The sequence below is a fragment of the Carya illinoinensis genome, chromosome 10 (assembly GCF_018687715.1).
Source record: "Carya illinoinensis cultivar Pawnee chromosome 10, C.illinoinensisPawnee_v1, whole genome shotgun sequence".
Lineage (NCBI taxonomy): Eukaryota > Viridiplantae > Streptophyta > Magnoliopsida > Fagales > Juglandaceae > Carya > Carya illinoinensis.
In genome coordinates, this window is record NC_056761.1 from 9659913 (window position 1) to 9675276 (window position 15364).

The 15364-nt window shown below is 34.9% G+C and overlaps 2 protein-coding genes across 3 annotated transcripts; one reads left to right on the plus strand and one right to left on the minus strand.

Annotated features, from left to right (window-relative positions):
* Positions 1-8579: 8579 nt before the first annotated feature.
* On the plus strand, positions 8580-12297 carry LOC122279831 (MADS-box MEF2 type transcription factor MIG1-like). The gene is made up of 6 exons (XM_043090704.1): positions 8580-9141; positions 10174-10285; positions 10410-10581; positions 10663-10850; positions 11139-11283; positions 11963-12297. The coding sequence occupies exons 1-5, from the start codon at positions 8678-8680 to the stop codon at positions 11262-11264; spliced, it is 1062 nt and encodes a 353-aa protein (XP_042946638.1). The 5' UTR covers positions 8580-8677; the 3' UTR covers positions 11265-11283; positions 11963-12297.
* A 676-nt stretch (positions 12298-12973) lies between these two features.
* Positions 12974-14896, minus strand: LOC122279832. 2 transcript variants are annotated; one of them, XM_043090706.1, is made up of 5 exons: positions 14431-14896; positions 14244-14355; positions 14063-14144; positions 13320-13371; positions 12974-13165 (listed from the first exon to the last, which is right to left on the minus strand). In XM_043090706.1, exons 1-5 carry the CDS (start codon positions 14815-14817, stop codon positions 13070-13072), a joined length of 729 nt encoding a protein of 242 aa, XP_042946640.1. In that variant the 5' UTR covers positions 14818-14896; the 3' UTR covers positions 12974-13069. The 2 variants fall into 2 exon arrangements, with proteins under 2 accessions (XP_042946640.1, XP_042946639.1); XM_043090705.1 differs by having other exon boundaries at positions 12974-13200.
* Positions 14897-15364: the final 468 nt, after the last annotated feature.

Sequence of the window (15364 nt, forward strand, 5' to 3'; positions counted from 1 at the left end):
GCGTGTGTGGAAAACGGGTGTTTTATGGGCTTTGTGCATTGGGCATGTTTCATGCATCTTGTTTGAGTTTTATGTGTTTTTATCTGGTAGTGTTTGGGTTTTACTTACCTGCGGTACCATTCTTGGTTCCGTAGCTTTTGGTGCAGAGTTAGAGGACGAAGATGAGGAGGCTGAGCCCGAGGATGCGGCTCCGCCGGGCTGTTGATGTTGTGTTTTATATTTGTTTAAAACTGTATTTGTGTTTTGTAATATTTTATCTATATACGTTTTAAACAGCTTGTATTACGTTAAGAAAAATTCTGGTACTTAGTTATGACTTTTGTTATCCGCTGCGTGTTCTTTCGTGCACATTTGTTGCCTTTGCACACACTTGGCACCCGTCGATAGGGTGGTGACCCGGGTTGTCACCATCCGGACGTCTCGATTTTCCCGTGTTCGGGCGTGGGGATTTGGGGGCGTCACATTTAGTATGTATTTTCATTGGTTTGGGTCTTTTCCTAGACTTCAATATTTTCACTTGTTCCAAAATTGATTACTGTTCCTTTTATCCAAGCTGAAGAAACATTTTAGATAAATAAATTCTTATTTTCACTTTACTAGCTTCTTGAAGTACAAAACTAAGCTATTCTTGTGTAAATGATCCAATTTAGAACTCACTCATTAAATCCAATGAAAATTTAAAGTGAATTCAGGTTTTGAAAAAAAAAAATAGAAAAACCAAAGTTGGGGCTGTTTATATATGATGCAAAAGTTAGGGGGGGCAATTTTTGTTTGTATATTGTGTTTTTGCGGCTGTGTTAATCGTGCTCTTTTGTTTGTATTGTGTTTTAGTTCTTAAATCATGAATTATGAAGGCACAAACATTTCTACGTCCACCTCTACACCCTGTCCAAAATGACGACAACTAAAACAGTTTATCGAGACTCCCATAATCGAAGAGTCTAGTAAACCATTAGACTTTTCAGTAGGTAATCATACTCCTTCTGCTCTTAACCTCCCCTCCCCCCCCCCCCCCAAAGGTCCTCCAGCAGGCAGTAGAAATTTCAATAATAGGTCTAAGGTATGAGATCACTTCACAAGAGTGTCTGATTGTGATTTTGAGGAACCTACAACTAATTGTAACCATTGTGGGAAATTGTGAAAATTTCATCCTAAAAGGCAAGGCACTTCAGCCATGAGAGCACACCTCTGTCTTCACCTTAAAAATGTTAAGAGTAAATTAGATAAGAGTCAACAATTCTTGATCCTGGAGGTAAGAGTTGAAAGAGGTGAATGGGTAGAAGAATCTAGAGATTGCCAACCATAATGAAAAAAAAAAAATTAGGGTTGCCCTTTGTGACGCCCCCAAATTCCGTTTGGGATTGGACGGACATTTGAAGCGTCAAGACATGCAACACAAGGTTACCTGCCCCCGTTCATGACATATAAGATGCAATGTTCCTAACATGCATCTAACATTATGCAATATTCGCAGCGGATAATTTTTTTCTTTAGCAATACTATGCACCAAATTGAAAATATCCCAAATGCTTAAAACATACTTCATACATAAAGACCCATTGAGTAGATCACAACACTAGTCCAAAATGGTTATGATCCAAAAAATACTAAAGATGCAACTCCATTGTACAAGCAGTAATTTACGTTAACTACTATATTAACATTGACGTCGCACCGTCACTTAGTCAACTGTGTCTAGTTGATCAGCTCATGATTCTCCTTCAGGTCCTGTAACAAGATCTACAATTCGGGGGGAATGGTAGTTGGGAGTACCAAAGTGAGATTTGATTACAAATCTCAGTAAGTTAACAAAAAAACTTTCACACAAGCTAATGATGCATGCATGACAGTAAAAGCATAAATGTATAATCAAATTCATAAGTAATTAAAGCATAACTTGGCGTACAACATAGCATAATTGACATAACTTAAATTGAAATATGAACTGAACTTGACTTGACATGAACTTGATCTGAAACTTGACTTAACATGAAAAATACATACTCCACAGTTGTTGTGGCCTCATGTATTCTACGTGTAAATACATACTCCACAGTTGTTGTGGCCCCATGTATTCTACACAAACTTGACTTAACATGAAAAATACATACTCCACAGTTGTTGTGGCCCCATGTATTCTACGGAAACTTATTCTTTAACTGCTTAAATACATACTCCACAGTTGTTGTGGCCCCATGTATTCTACGTGTAAATACATATTCCACAGTTGTTGTGGCCCCATGTATTCTACACAAACTTGACTTAATATGAAAAATACATACTCCACAGTTGTTGTGACCCCATGTATTCTACGTGTAAATACATATTCCACAGTTGTTGTGGCCCCATGTATTCTACACAAACTTGACTTAACATGAAAAATACATACTCCACAGTTGTTGTGGCCCCATGTATTCTACGTGTAAATACATACTCCACAGTTGTTATAGCCCCATGTATTCTACGGAAACTTATTCTTTAACTGCTTAAATACATACTCCACAGTTGTTGTGGCCCCATGTATTCTACGTGTCACAATTGATGTGTCTCACGTAGTGTATGCGTCACAATTGCTGTGACCCCATACATAAGTAATCAAAATGAAACGTGACTGGAATACGAAAGGACTGGAGCCCTGACGTAACATAACGTGATTTGAACATAACTTGAAATACATGACCAACTTGAGATAGAAACATTTCGTAACATGGCATAACATATAATAGACAACATATTTAACATGACATACTTGTAATGTACAGTAATACATGACAGAATATATTATGTAACAGATAAAAATTGATACAGAATAAATTCTGTATAATAGATAATTACGTGATAACTTGGCATGGCATGACATATATGATAACATACATACATACACTGTAATTTATTTACTTAGCACACATACACAGTAGACTGCTAGTAAGTTAAAAGCTAACTTACCTCGATCTCCGCGTTTCTTATAAAACTTCAAGTGCGATCACGAGGAACTGTAATTAGTGATTCTAAAAGTTAGAACTAAATCACTAATAATTTGAAATATGGAAAATACTAACTTAAAGAGTAAAATTTTCATTTTACTCTCTACATGTGGGAAAATGACTTAAGGATTTTGCATACTAATTCCAAAAGTTTCCAAAATTTACATTCCTCATGTAAATTTTGTCCTAAACTTAAATATCAACTCAGAAAAATTTAAAACAAAACACAACTATGAAGAACACATTATGGCCGAAACATCCATAGGCCATTTCCCTTGATTTTTGTTGCAATTCCTTCCAATTTCAAAACTCATGCTTAAACCAAAATTTTGCAACAAATATCTTCCAATCCTAAGTTCAAAATCATACTTAAAACATCCATTTAGAAAAAACTAATAATTAACACCAAACTTTTTTGTAAAAAGATCCAAGCACTTGAATCACAAGTTTTGACCTTAAATCAAAACATCTCCAAGAATTTCAAAAATCAAATCTTACTTCTAACATATTCATAATATCATCCTAACATCAACCATGCTTTAAATCATCAAACTAAAGTCACCAAAATCACAAAATAACATTTGGAGTTTTTGGTTTTACACTTAGTCCAAAAACAGAAACTTTTTCCTCAACTAGTTTTGACAAATCTCTTGATCTATGACTTACAAATATATGATCTTCAAACCAAACCATCACATGGTTTAAAAAGATGTCCTAAAACATATATAAGTTTCTAATTCAAGATCACATGGTTAGAAATTAACCAAAACATAAATTTAGCCAAGAATATCTACACTTTGGCTTATTTGAATATCTCTTTGCATAAAATTTCATATCTTTGAAACTAACATCAAATATCTTCAAAATAATAATATAACATGTATATAAGATACTTAGGATCCTCCAATAAAATTATTAAAGTCATTAAAATAGGTTTAGACCACCAAAGAGTTAAATTTTCTCAAAACAGAAACTGTTTTTCCTCTTCCAGTTTCTAAGTTTCTAAATCTAAGAAAAAATCTTTCATCAAAACCTTTAATCATGAAAAAATCCCCAACCAATAGTCATATATACATGTTAAAAATACTCCATAAAAATTTCGGACCAATATCTATCCATTAGCTTGGTCAAAAACTCCAAACTATAACATATTCTCCAGTTTATCTTCTAGAATGACCTTTCTATAGTTTATATAATATTTGACTGACCAAATGATCTTCAAATGGGGCAAATAAGATATCCATGTAAACTAGACTCAAAAAGAAACAACTTATATGAAGGAGACTTTATGATAAAACACTTACAACAGCTTCGAAATGGGCATGCAAAAGACCTCCTAAAAGCTGTCCGAGAGAGAGTGTTTGATAATATTTTATTGGAAGGTGTAATTGAAGATAATTTCATGGGGAGAGGTGGCTGGAGATAATTATGGATGAGATATGGAAGAGATGAGGCTGGAGTTGAGAGTTGAGTGTAGTTTTCTCCTACCCAAAATATCTATAAAAGATTATCTCATAATATTCTATCCAATAGTATCTACAAAAAATCAACTTAAGATATTTTTATCTAATAATATCTATAAAAATCAACTCAAAATATTTTTACCCAATAATATTCATGAAAATTACCTCAAGATATTTCTTTTTATCCAATAATATCTACAGTTTTAAACAGACGTTTTGACCGAAAATATGAAAAAATGTTATTGCGCCATAAGACTTTAAATAACCCTCCGAGTCTAATGGCACAAACCATAATACATTTTGACACTTCTAACTATCTCCAATAATCAAAAACACACTTCTGATACCATAGTAAATAATAACACTAACTATGTAGTTAGACAAAAACCTATATGATTAATGGATTCGTGAAAACTTATGGGATTTTCACGAGATTCTTAAAGTTAATAGAAATTTCACAATTGAATTTCTAGCGGGCTGTTACACCCTTGCTAGGATGATGATAGTGATGAGTTATCCTATAAAACTGTTGACGGCTAAGGGGTTCGGGACTACACTAAACCCTTGATCCTAGGTTTCCTATTCCTTTTCATTTTACTATAATGAGGGATTGTATTAGAGTATTCTTGATAAAGAAGAATATCTAGAAGAAAATAGTTTTGGAAAACAAATGTGCATTTGACTACCGACACTTAGACTTCTATCCAAAATATTAATTACATGTATGTCATGGCTCACTTTATTGATAATGGATGGAAGTCATATAAACAAATCATTTCATTTACTCGAGTTAGTGATCACTTGGGCAACGATTGGGAGGGTATTGGATGAGTGCATGCTTGACTGGTGCATTAACAAAGTTCTTACAATTATAGTAGATAATGTTACCTCTAACGATTTCGTTATTGATTGGTTGAGAATAAGGGAAATAGGAAGTGAAGAGTGTGTTGCGGATGACAAGTTTATTCACATGAGATATGCTGCACACATTTTAAAACTTGTTGTGAGTGAAGGTTTGAAAGATGTTGATGACTCAATCATAAGGGCTAACAATTTGCTTAAGTATATGAAGTCTTCTTTTCAAAGACTTGCCACTTTCAAGTTTTGTATTGATAGCTCAAAAATTCCATATTTTAGTTTCTTGTGTCTTGATGTATCTACTAGATAAAACTCAACTTATCTTATATTGGATGTGGTTGAGAAATATAAAAAAGCCTTCCAACTTCTACTCGATGAGAATCCCTACTTGCAAATTTATTTGCCTGAGGATGGGCTTGGGAAAAATGGTCTAAGTGCTCTTGGATCTGATGATTGGGATATCATAATAAACTTTACAAAGTTTCTTCATATATTTTATAATGTCACATTGTGTATTTTTGGTACACTATCTGTCATATCAAATCTGTATTTCCAATAGCTTATTAATATTCACACAAAATTGAATAGTTTTGATGATAATAGTAATCAACGTTTGAGTTCAATAGCTTTAGAATGAAAAGAAAGTATTATAAATATTGGGGTGATCTTCAAAAGATAAATAGGTTGTTGTTTATTAATGCCATTCTTGATCCACAGTACAAATTGGTTACTCAAGCATATTGGTTCATGTAAACATTGGTCGATGAGAAGGGTGAGGAATTTGCTGCACTTCTCAAGAGGGATATGGAGTTTTTGTATGAACAGTATGTTACATTTAGTGGTGGGTGCGCAAGTGGGTCTAAGTCAAGTACGTCTCACACTCGTAATGAGGGTAGTACATCAATGGGGAGTAGCTGTATAATCGATCCCTTGGCTTTTTTGAGAAACTTCTATAAAGAGCAGAAATCAACAAACTTGATGGACTGTAAGTCGGAACTAAAACAGTATTTGTTGGAGGATGTTGAGGTTCATATGGAGAGTTTCGATATTTTAATTTAGTGGAGGGTCAACTCTACTAAATATCTAGTTCTTGCTTTAATGACAATAAATATCTTGGCCCATTCCAATCATCACCGTAGCATCTGAGTCATTATTTAGTACAGGAAGCCATTTCTTTGGCTCCTAGACCTTTAGAGGCTCTTGTGTGTGCACAAAATTGGTTGAAGTCTACTCCTACATGTTCTAGGAGTGCTACTTGCATGGTGCGGGATGGGGTGTACCATTCCCCGCACCTCGCCCCTACCCATGCAAGGGAAGGATTCGAACTCGAGACGGACACCTCATTTGCACTACCCCACACCCATTCCAATACTACCAATGACCCATTGAGCCTAAAAACTATTTATGTTTTTAGATCCAAATTATCACGTAATTTACATTGAAAATTTAAAATTTTTAAATACAAACAATACTAAGAAACTAATAATATAGTTTATTAGAGTTGTATTCAATAGTGAGTCCTACATTGCTCAAGTAAGATTCTTGTATTACCTTGACCTCCTATATAAAAGCAATACAATAAAATAAATACAAGGCTCCTATATATACAATTTGTAGAAATATATAAACATATATATATAATGCGGGGTTGGGTCTAGCCCGCTCCCTGCCCCCTTTAGGGAGCTAGATGCGGGGCATCTAGCGGATAAGGGTCCTCCCCGCCCATGCAAAGGCGGGGTGGACAAAGGTGGGGCAACCACCCCTAATATGTTTGAGTCAAAATTATTCGGATATGATTAATGATGCGGACAACTATAAGTTAAACTCAAGTAATATATTTAGACATTTTTTTTTTTTTAGTTTTTGTTATATATCATGATTTTATCATTTTTTTTATACGAATGTCTTATATTTTAACATCTTAATGTATAATTGACCACCAATATGGCGATTCTACTGCATGAAGATGATTGAGGTTTGAGGTGCATTTGTGAAACTGTATAACTTGTTGTCTGTTCAATTTTGTTTCTTTTGTTTTTATTAATTTATGTGAATCTATCTTATTTCCTCACTAATATTGCCCTAATTTCTTTGGGAATAACTTGGAATGGCACTCAGGGTTTGGTTAATTTCTTTGGCACAAGATATTTATTTCGTTGTTGTTGTCTTTTTTTAATTGTTGGAATAAGAATTTGTTATTGTTGTAAATGATGGGTGATGGGTTGGTTGGAAAATTTGAAAGGATAGATGATGAATGATAGATGACAGATGGTCAATGTTGTTGGCTTTCTTTGGTTTCCTTTGTTGTTGGAATCAGACAATAACATGTGATTTTAATTTGTAATGGTTGGCTGTTATAGTTGGGCACAATAACAATAATGATGGCTTGTAAGTTTTTTATTTTAGTTTTGGCTTCAATTGCTTGTAACTTGTAGTAAATCAGCAGTGATTAGTTGTAAATTTGGTTATGCTTTTTTAATTTATAGTGAATGATTTAGTTTTGTAATTTTGGTTATGTTTTTTTAATTTGTAGTGAATTATTTATTTTTTACAATTTTGATTATGTTTTTAGTAAAATTGAAGTAAATAGCATTGAATGATTTACACTTTTACATGTTAAATAAATTTTTGAAAAAACTTGAAATTTAAATGCGTACAAAAATTCTTTTTTTTTTTAAATAGACTAAATATAAAATTAGGAAAAATATTCCATAAAAAAGCTCAATAAAATAGTTCATGTCTGACTTTGCTCCGACAAATCAAACTCATCGAAGTCAGGAAAGAGGATACACAAGATAGGGTCAGAGCTAGACATTCACACTTCAGTGCTCAGCCCTATACGCCTATCAACCGTTGGATGAAGTGACTCTCATCATCGCAGATCACTCTAACGGCAGTCTACAGTTCGTTGAGCAAACCCCCATTCAATTTTTATCCAACGATTCAAAAAGTCAAGACTACCAAAACCTAATCACATTGACCAATACACCCACGACACGTGTTCGAGATTTTCATTTTCCTTAAAAAAAAGTGCACAGATACTTGGCAGTCTGGTAAATTTGATAATATCCCTTTATCTTTACTCTTTATTTTTCTTAAGAAAAAGAAAAAGAAAAGGTGACGTCTGCACCGTCACGCTTCCGAATTACATCTCTGGGCTCGCCCTTTCGCACTGTGATGTTAGCAGGTTACGAACCGAAGGGATTTTCTCGTCATTGCGCATCTGACGGGTATTCTAGTCTTTTCCTGATTATAAAATGAGAGAGATTAGACAGAGACAGAGAGACAGAGACGAAGAGAGAGAAAGAAAGAGAGCAGAGAGACGAGAGCCGTTTGAGTCCGTTTTTTCAGTTAGTATATGAAGGTGAAACCATGGCATCCGACCAAGAAATAGCAAAAGGCGTGGAGTCTGTGCTCAGTCAAGCGGACCCTACCGTCGCCACCACTTATAATAGCGTCGTTCAGCAGTTGGAGGCAAAGCTAGGGCTAGACCTATCCCACAAGGCCGGCTTCATCCGGGACCAGATCAACCTCCTCCTCCGCACCCACGCTCAGCCACCGTCCCATCCACAGACCCACCACTACCACCCTCAACCGAAAGACCATTTTGCTTTCCGAAACCACCCTCAATTCCAATCCACCCACCCCCAACAATTCCCTCCCCATTTTGCCCTCCAGCCTCAACCTCACCACCTTCCCGACGAGCTCTCCTTCCGCCAGCCCCAACACCCTCCGCCGCAGCCCCAGCATCTGGCCTCACAGGTCCAGCCACAGCCGTCGGTGACCAAGCCTGAGGCTTTCGCTCCGAATGCCACCCCTGAGACCCCGAAGCAAAGGTTCTATTTTTTTTTTCTTTTGGGAGTCCGTTTAGGGTTTTTTCGGGTGTTTTTGTTCAATTTCAGGGTTGGGGTTGCTGGAGTCGCAAAGTTAGGGTTTTTCTGTTGCGGCTAAGTTTGTTTGGTTTATCTTTACGATAAGTATGTCTGTTTTGACTAAACTAGCATCCATTAGTTGCATATTTTCATAATGTGCTAGCTAATTTCAATATTTTGAGTTTGGTACGTATTTCTTGGTATAATGAATTTGTGACCTTTTATAGGGATTAGGTTCCATTTATTGACATTCTTTTTTCTTTTTGGTTCAGTCTTTAATTGGTTTGGAAGAGAGTTATGAGTACGGCCTGACAATAAGATTGGTATTTAGACTTATCAAAAAAAGAAAAAAAGATTGGTATTTATACTCTCCCATATGGTGATAGTTTTTATTTTTATTTCTTGGCTACTGAAATGCGTTTCAGGCTGTTATCTTCTGTCTTCGAATATAAAAGAGTAATTCATGTAGTCAATGTGTCGGCATATCTTAGGAATACGTTTCTAGTCTGTTCGGCTAGCGACTAAAATTCTTGCTGGAAAATGAAGTTCATGGCTTGCTTCTGCTTTGATCTACTAAAAGTTTTATTAAAGGGATTTTCCCCTTTCCATTTAACTCGTTTAAAATGTGATCATGCTTATGTGTTTTGAGTGAAGTTACTTGTGAATAGATTTTCGTGATAATATTTTGGTTGGGGTGGTCCATTTTTTGTGTCTTTATTATGGAAATTCTGAACTGTTATGTGATTACATTTCTGTGATCTAGGTGTAGCATTTTTGTTCTTCTTCTTTTTCTTTTTCTTTTTTAATCTTAGGAGTGCCATTTATCTTTATATGGTGATAACTAGTGGTGTGCTACTCGACATTGCCTTTGCATGCACTCTAATTTTGTTTCACCCTTGTATCTACACGAGCAAGCACTTTATGGCTTGTTCCTAATAGGAAGTATAACTCTGAGGGATGACTTGATGTATTTGTGTGTATTGTGTATTGTTTCAGCACTCCGGTGGGAGCCAAAAGAAGAGGTGGTCCTGGGGGTTTAAACAAAGTGTGTGGTGTCTCACCTGAACTTCAGGCAATCGTTGGTCAGCCAGCAATGCCAAGGACTGAGGTTGTTATTTCCACATATTTTGCAATCTTATTGGGCTCTTTTATAATTTACATTACAGAAGTGTTAAGGTTTATGAAGTAATTTTGATATGGATATTGAAGAAACTCTGGTTTGCTTTGTTCAGATTGTGAAGCAGCTGTGGGCCTACATAAGGAAAAACAACCTTCAAGATCCAAGTAACAAAAGAAAGATTATCTGTGATGATGCCCTGCGTTTGGTATTTGAGACAGACTGTACTGACATGTTCAAGATGAATAAGCTGCTAGCCAAACATATCATTGCACTTGAACCTTCAAGTATGTAATGTGGCATAGAACACATTATCTGTCTTATAATGGTTTTCATTTAGTCAATGTTCCCCCACTTGATGTCTGCAGAGGAGTCAGGTCAAGCTAAACGATTGAAGGTAGATATTGAGTCTACAACTGAAAGTAGTGAACCGGGTTCATCTGCTGTCGTTATATCTGAAGCACTTGCCAAGTTTTTGGGCTCTGAGGGAAGGGAGATGCTCCAATCTGAGGCTTTAAGGCGTGTTTGGGAGTACATTAAAGTTAACAGTTTGGAGGTAGGTATCCTGATGCACAAGTTTGCTCCCGTCTCTTGCTCTCTTTCAAATCTAAATTGGCTGCTTTATCTAGGCTCATCTATACATACTAGGATTCTATTTGGTTCCTTTTCATTAACAACATCTTCTCATGCAGCTGGCCTTCTCCGCTATTTAAAGTGATTTCTTTTTTTTCTTTTTCTTTTTTTCTTTTTCTTTTTTTTGGGGGGGGGGGGGGGGGGGGGGGGGTGTGTGTGGGGTTTATCATTTAGGAATTAAATCTTTGTGGCTTTACTTGTATAATTTTAGGATCCTTTAAATGCAATGGTGATATTATGTGATGCAAACCTTCGTGAGCTGCTTGGATGTGAAAGCATTTCTGCATTGGGGATACAGGAGATGTTGGCACGCCATCATTTATTCAAACGGTCATGATGCATGCAAGCATTCACTGGTATTAAATCATGCAATGTTAATGTGCCGTCCCTTTTTGCCTTTCACATTTAATTGATATATCTGCAAAGTTTCTGCAAATCTCGTGCTTTTACATGTGTATGTATAACATTCGGTGTGAACCTCACACTTCATGTTGGATTTCTCGTTTACAGTATTTTTCCTTTTATCTTTTGGGTACCATTTTGATGATCCATGGAGTTCAGTGTTCGGGTTATGCATTTCTATCTTTTATATCATTATGCCTAACAACCTTAAATATCTTAACCCACGCTTTTTCTGTTTTTGGCATAGAAAGGAGCTTGATTTGCAGTTGTGATTCATTGGCTGTTTCCTCCAACCAATATATATCTTACAACAGTTAACCAACAAATATATTGTATACTGTTTTGGGGTTGGCTCAAGTGGTAAAGGACTTGGGCATGGGGGTATGCTCCCTCCAGGTCTAAAGTTCAAATTCCCTTGGGTGCAAACAATCTCTAATGACCATTGGACTGAGTCATTTTTTCCTTGAATTACTTGAGGTGCACTTGCAAGAAATTTTTTGCCGAGAGCCTGTGCACCCCCGGGATTAGTCAGGACACTATTCCTGAGCACCCAATGCCAATCAAAAAATATATTATATACTATCTGTTTTGTGCTAAAAAAGCTGATGGAATGGTTTTACTATACTCTTGCAGATGCTTTGATTTGCGGCTCACATATGATGGTAGAACAGATGGTGAAGACTCATTTTCTTTTTCCTTTTTTTATTGGGTGCCATGACATGGTTAGATGACATGTTATATGACTTGGTGATATCTAAGAATATGTACCCACGGGCCAATGGCAAAGGAGTATCTTGTAGTTATGCCTTTGCCCTGGATTTAATTTTTCTGTTTTTCTTTCCATTCGATGCTAACCTCTGAACTGACTGACGGAGACTGGTTAGAATGCTAAATTCTCTGTACATCCTTATGGATAACTGTGTGTATCTTCTTAGATGGCAGAAATGATTGTTGCACTTAACCATCTATAACTGGTCCTATCTTGTTAAGACCGTTTTTTACTGCAGTTCCTACTTATTTGAGTGGTCAACTAACTAGAAGTATATCCATCAAGGCAAGTGGTCTATGGTCATGAGTGAGTTGATGCAAGTCAAATTTAGAGTTCAATACACTTTTTATCCTAAATTATGAGTGATTTATATGTTGCCCTCAAACTATCAAAAGTGACATATTTTACCCTCAACAATTGCCAATAATCAAAGAAATGTTTTATTATCAAGTCGGTGTGTAGAGCATACCTAGTAAAGTAGTTATATGATATAATATGATCTGGAAGATAAATTTTAAAATTTAAATATTATAAATTAAATTTTATTATTTAAGTGATGTGGATGGTGTGCTCTACATACCGGATTAAGAATAACATAACTCTTTATCTATATTTTTGATACAGGGGTGCGGAGTTTTGAATCCAGATTTTCTATTTGGAGAACTGGGTCATATGCCATCAGACCATTAACCTCTTAGTGCATAACTCTTTATCAAATAACACTCTTTTATTAAAAATCCGACTATAAAAATGTGTCATGTTGGAGGTTGCAATGTATCCCTTTGATAATTTAGGAGGGAATTTATATATTACCCAACAATTTGAAGATGAAAAGTGTATTTAACTAAAGTTATTTAGCCACTGAGATTCTACTATTTCTGCCAAGAAGGAAATTGCATTTTCTGTGGGGATTAAATGGTACAAAAATCACATCACTATGGTCCATACCTTAAGATGAATGCAAAGTGAATTTAAATAAGAACAGAGAGACACCAATGAGGAACAGAGTGAGTAAAACATATACAACTCTTTTGGCTTTGCTCTTGGACCCCTTGTAAGTATCCATCCTGTCCATTATATTCATGACATATGCCATCAATTTCTTCAAAGGAAAAAGGCAAAAAAAAAAAAAAAAAAATTAACATTGAGAAAAAGAAAAAGGGAAAAAAAAAATAAAAGAAAGAGAAACAAGGAAAATGAAAGGACCAATGAGTGTCATACCAGTCTGAAAGGTTCAATATGAAGCAGCGGCTCCATGAACATCTCTACGTTTCTGGATCGTAGAAAAATAAATCATTCGCATAAAATGCCAAAAACGAAGGACAATTGTTTATGTAAGTGTTCACGTACATGTGCAAATCAATTCTCTTTCTGATTTTTGAACCATAATTGCTAATTTGTTAAATTTTTTATATAAATAATGATTTCATATGGTATTAGAACAGAGGTCCTTAGTTCAAATCCCGACTCTATACTATATCCTATATAATTAAATATTTCTCGTGTTGGACCCATTCATTGAGAGAGAGTCTAGCTCACTCATGAGAAGATGTATTAAGAATACAATAGAACAATTAAATCTACATATTCTCGTTAGCTTAAACTTTTATAAAAATGGTAATTTCACATAAGCCTAACAGGGCAATCACATTTCAAATAAGTTGTCTCTGATATCCAATAGACAGCCTCATTTGGTTATACAAATAAGATTAGATGAGATGAGATAAAAATTAAAAATTGAAAAAAATATTATTAGAATATAATTTTTTAATACTAATTTTGTTTTGGAATTTGAAAAAGTTAAATTGTTTATTATATTTCGTGTAAAAATTTAAAAAAATATTATAATAATTATATGAGATGAGATCATCTACCAAACCAAACCAGGCATTAATCGTGTTTTCTGTTCTTCTAGACAATAAAAATTAAAAAGAATATAAATAAATAAAACTGAGGCAGACCACCTTATGTACACCTTCCCCTGGTACACTTGCAATACATGGAAGCTGAAACCCTTTCCTAAAGGCACATGTACTTTGTTCCATTCTGTACATAACCAACCACAGAAGAAATTTGATAGAATCTGTTAAAGAACTCTGAAGATAGACAATATCATTGGCTGTAAGAAGAAAATGGATAGCATACCAAATCTCCATGAGACACCAACACTCAGCCCATCATGGAATGTTGGTTTCACAACAAGTTCAACATTATCTCCCAAGCTTTTAATCAGATTGGAGAAAAAATCCAGCACTTGCTGCAAGAAAGAAATGCCATAATAATGTAATTTTCATAAAAAAACAAACAAACAAAAAGACTGAGTAGTTCTTACCATTTTCCCTTGAAAGGGTTGGAAAAATGAGAAAAAGTTGCAGATACATCTGCATTCATCTCCAATGACATCAGATAATTCAAGGATGTTTTTGTTCTTGATTGCATCGTAAAGCTTGAGGACTGTCTCCAGAGCTCTATGGTCTTCCTCTCCTGATCCTGAGTTTTTAGCATCAAATGGCACTAGTTCTGCTAAACGCCTGTTCCTGGAAGAGAAGCTGCTACAAACCAAAGGTTGGTATGAAGTTGGAGACTGAAAATTACGAAGAACATAACCCTTCTCTTGTGATTTTCCAGCATTGCTTGTTGCTAGAGAGCTATTATATGGAAGGGAAGAAGAGATTAGCCTACTGCTGTATTGGGGGGTGGGGAAAGAGACCAAAGCCATTTCTACGTTAAGAAATAATGGAAATGATTTGGAAAGCTATTCAAGATTTCACAGAAATACCTTAAGAAGAAAAGTCAGGAACATACATAACAAAAAAAGAATCAAGAAGCTGGACTATGCATCAACAGCAAGCTAGGTATCTTTCTTGACCCTTGTGAAAAATCAATTGCATGTGACCGTACTTGCAGAATGAAAATTTTGATTACAAACATAATCTAATGTGATATAATAGATTTATTATAAACTTTATAACTTAATATATTATATCAAGTCATATTAATTGATTATTATAAAATTTTATCTTAAAAATAAAAAGAAAATATTTCATTTTGTTTAGAAAATTCTATTTTCATGTTGGTGTATAGAGTATAATAGTAAAGTACTTATATGATATAATTTAATTTAAAAGATAAATTTTAAAAATAATTCTATATTTATAATGTCTCCATCGTTAGATAAATTTAAGTTTTAGGAAATAATCTCATTAGGATAATGATAAGTTCACTAACTCATACCATCTGTTAACTATTCTCTTTAATTTTTTTTT

Bases quoted from the DNA above. Each gene is read 5' to 3' on its own strand.
- LOC122279831 (XM_043090704.1), top strand. From the start codon at position 8,678: ATGGCATCCGACCAAGAAATAGCAAAAGGCGTGGAGTCTGTGCTCAGT. The intron at 9,142-10,173 runs GTTCTATTTTTT...GTATTGTTTCAG, and splicing joins CCTGAGACCCCGAAGCAAAG to CACTCCGGTGGGAGCCAAAA. The intron at 10,851-11,138 runs GTAGGTATCCTG...GTATAATTTTAG, and splicing joins TTAAAGTTAACAGTTTGGAG to GATCCTTTAAATGCAATGGT.
- LOC122279832 (XM_043090705.1), bottom strand. From the start codon at position 14,817: ATGGCTTTGGTCTCTTTCCCCACCCCCCAATACAGCAGTAGGCTAATC. The intron at 14,145-14,243 runs GTATGCTATCCA...GGTTATGTACAG, and splicing joins TGGTGTCTCATGGAGATTTG to AATGGAACAAAGTACATGTG. The intron at 13,201-13,319 runs GTATGACACTCA...TTTCCTTTGAAG, and splicing joins ATATTGAACCTTTCAGACTG to AAATTGATGGCATATGTCAT.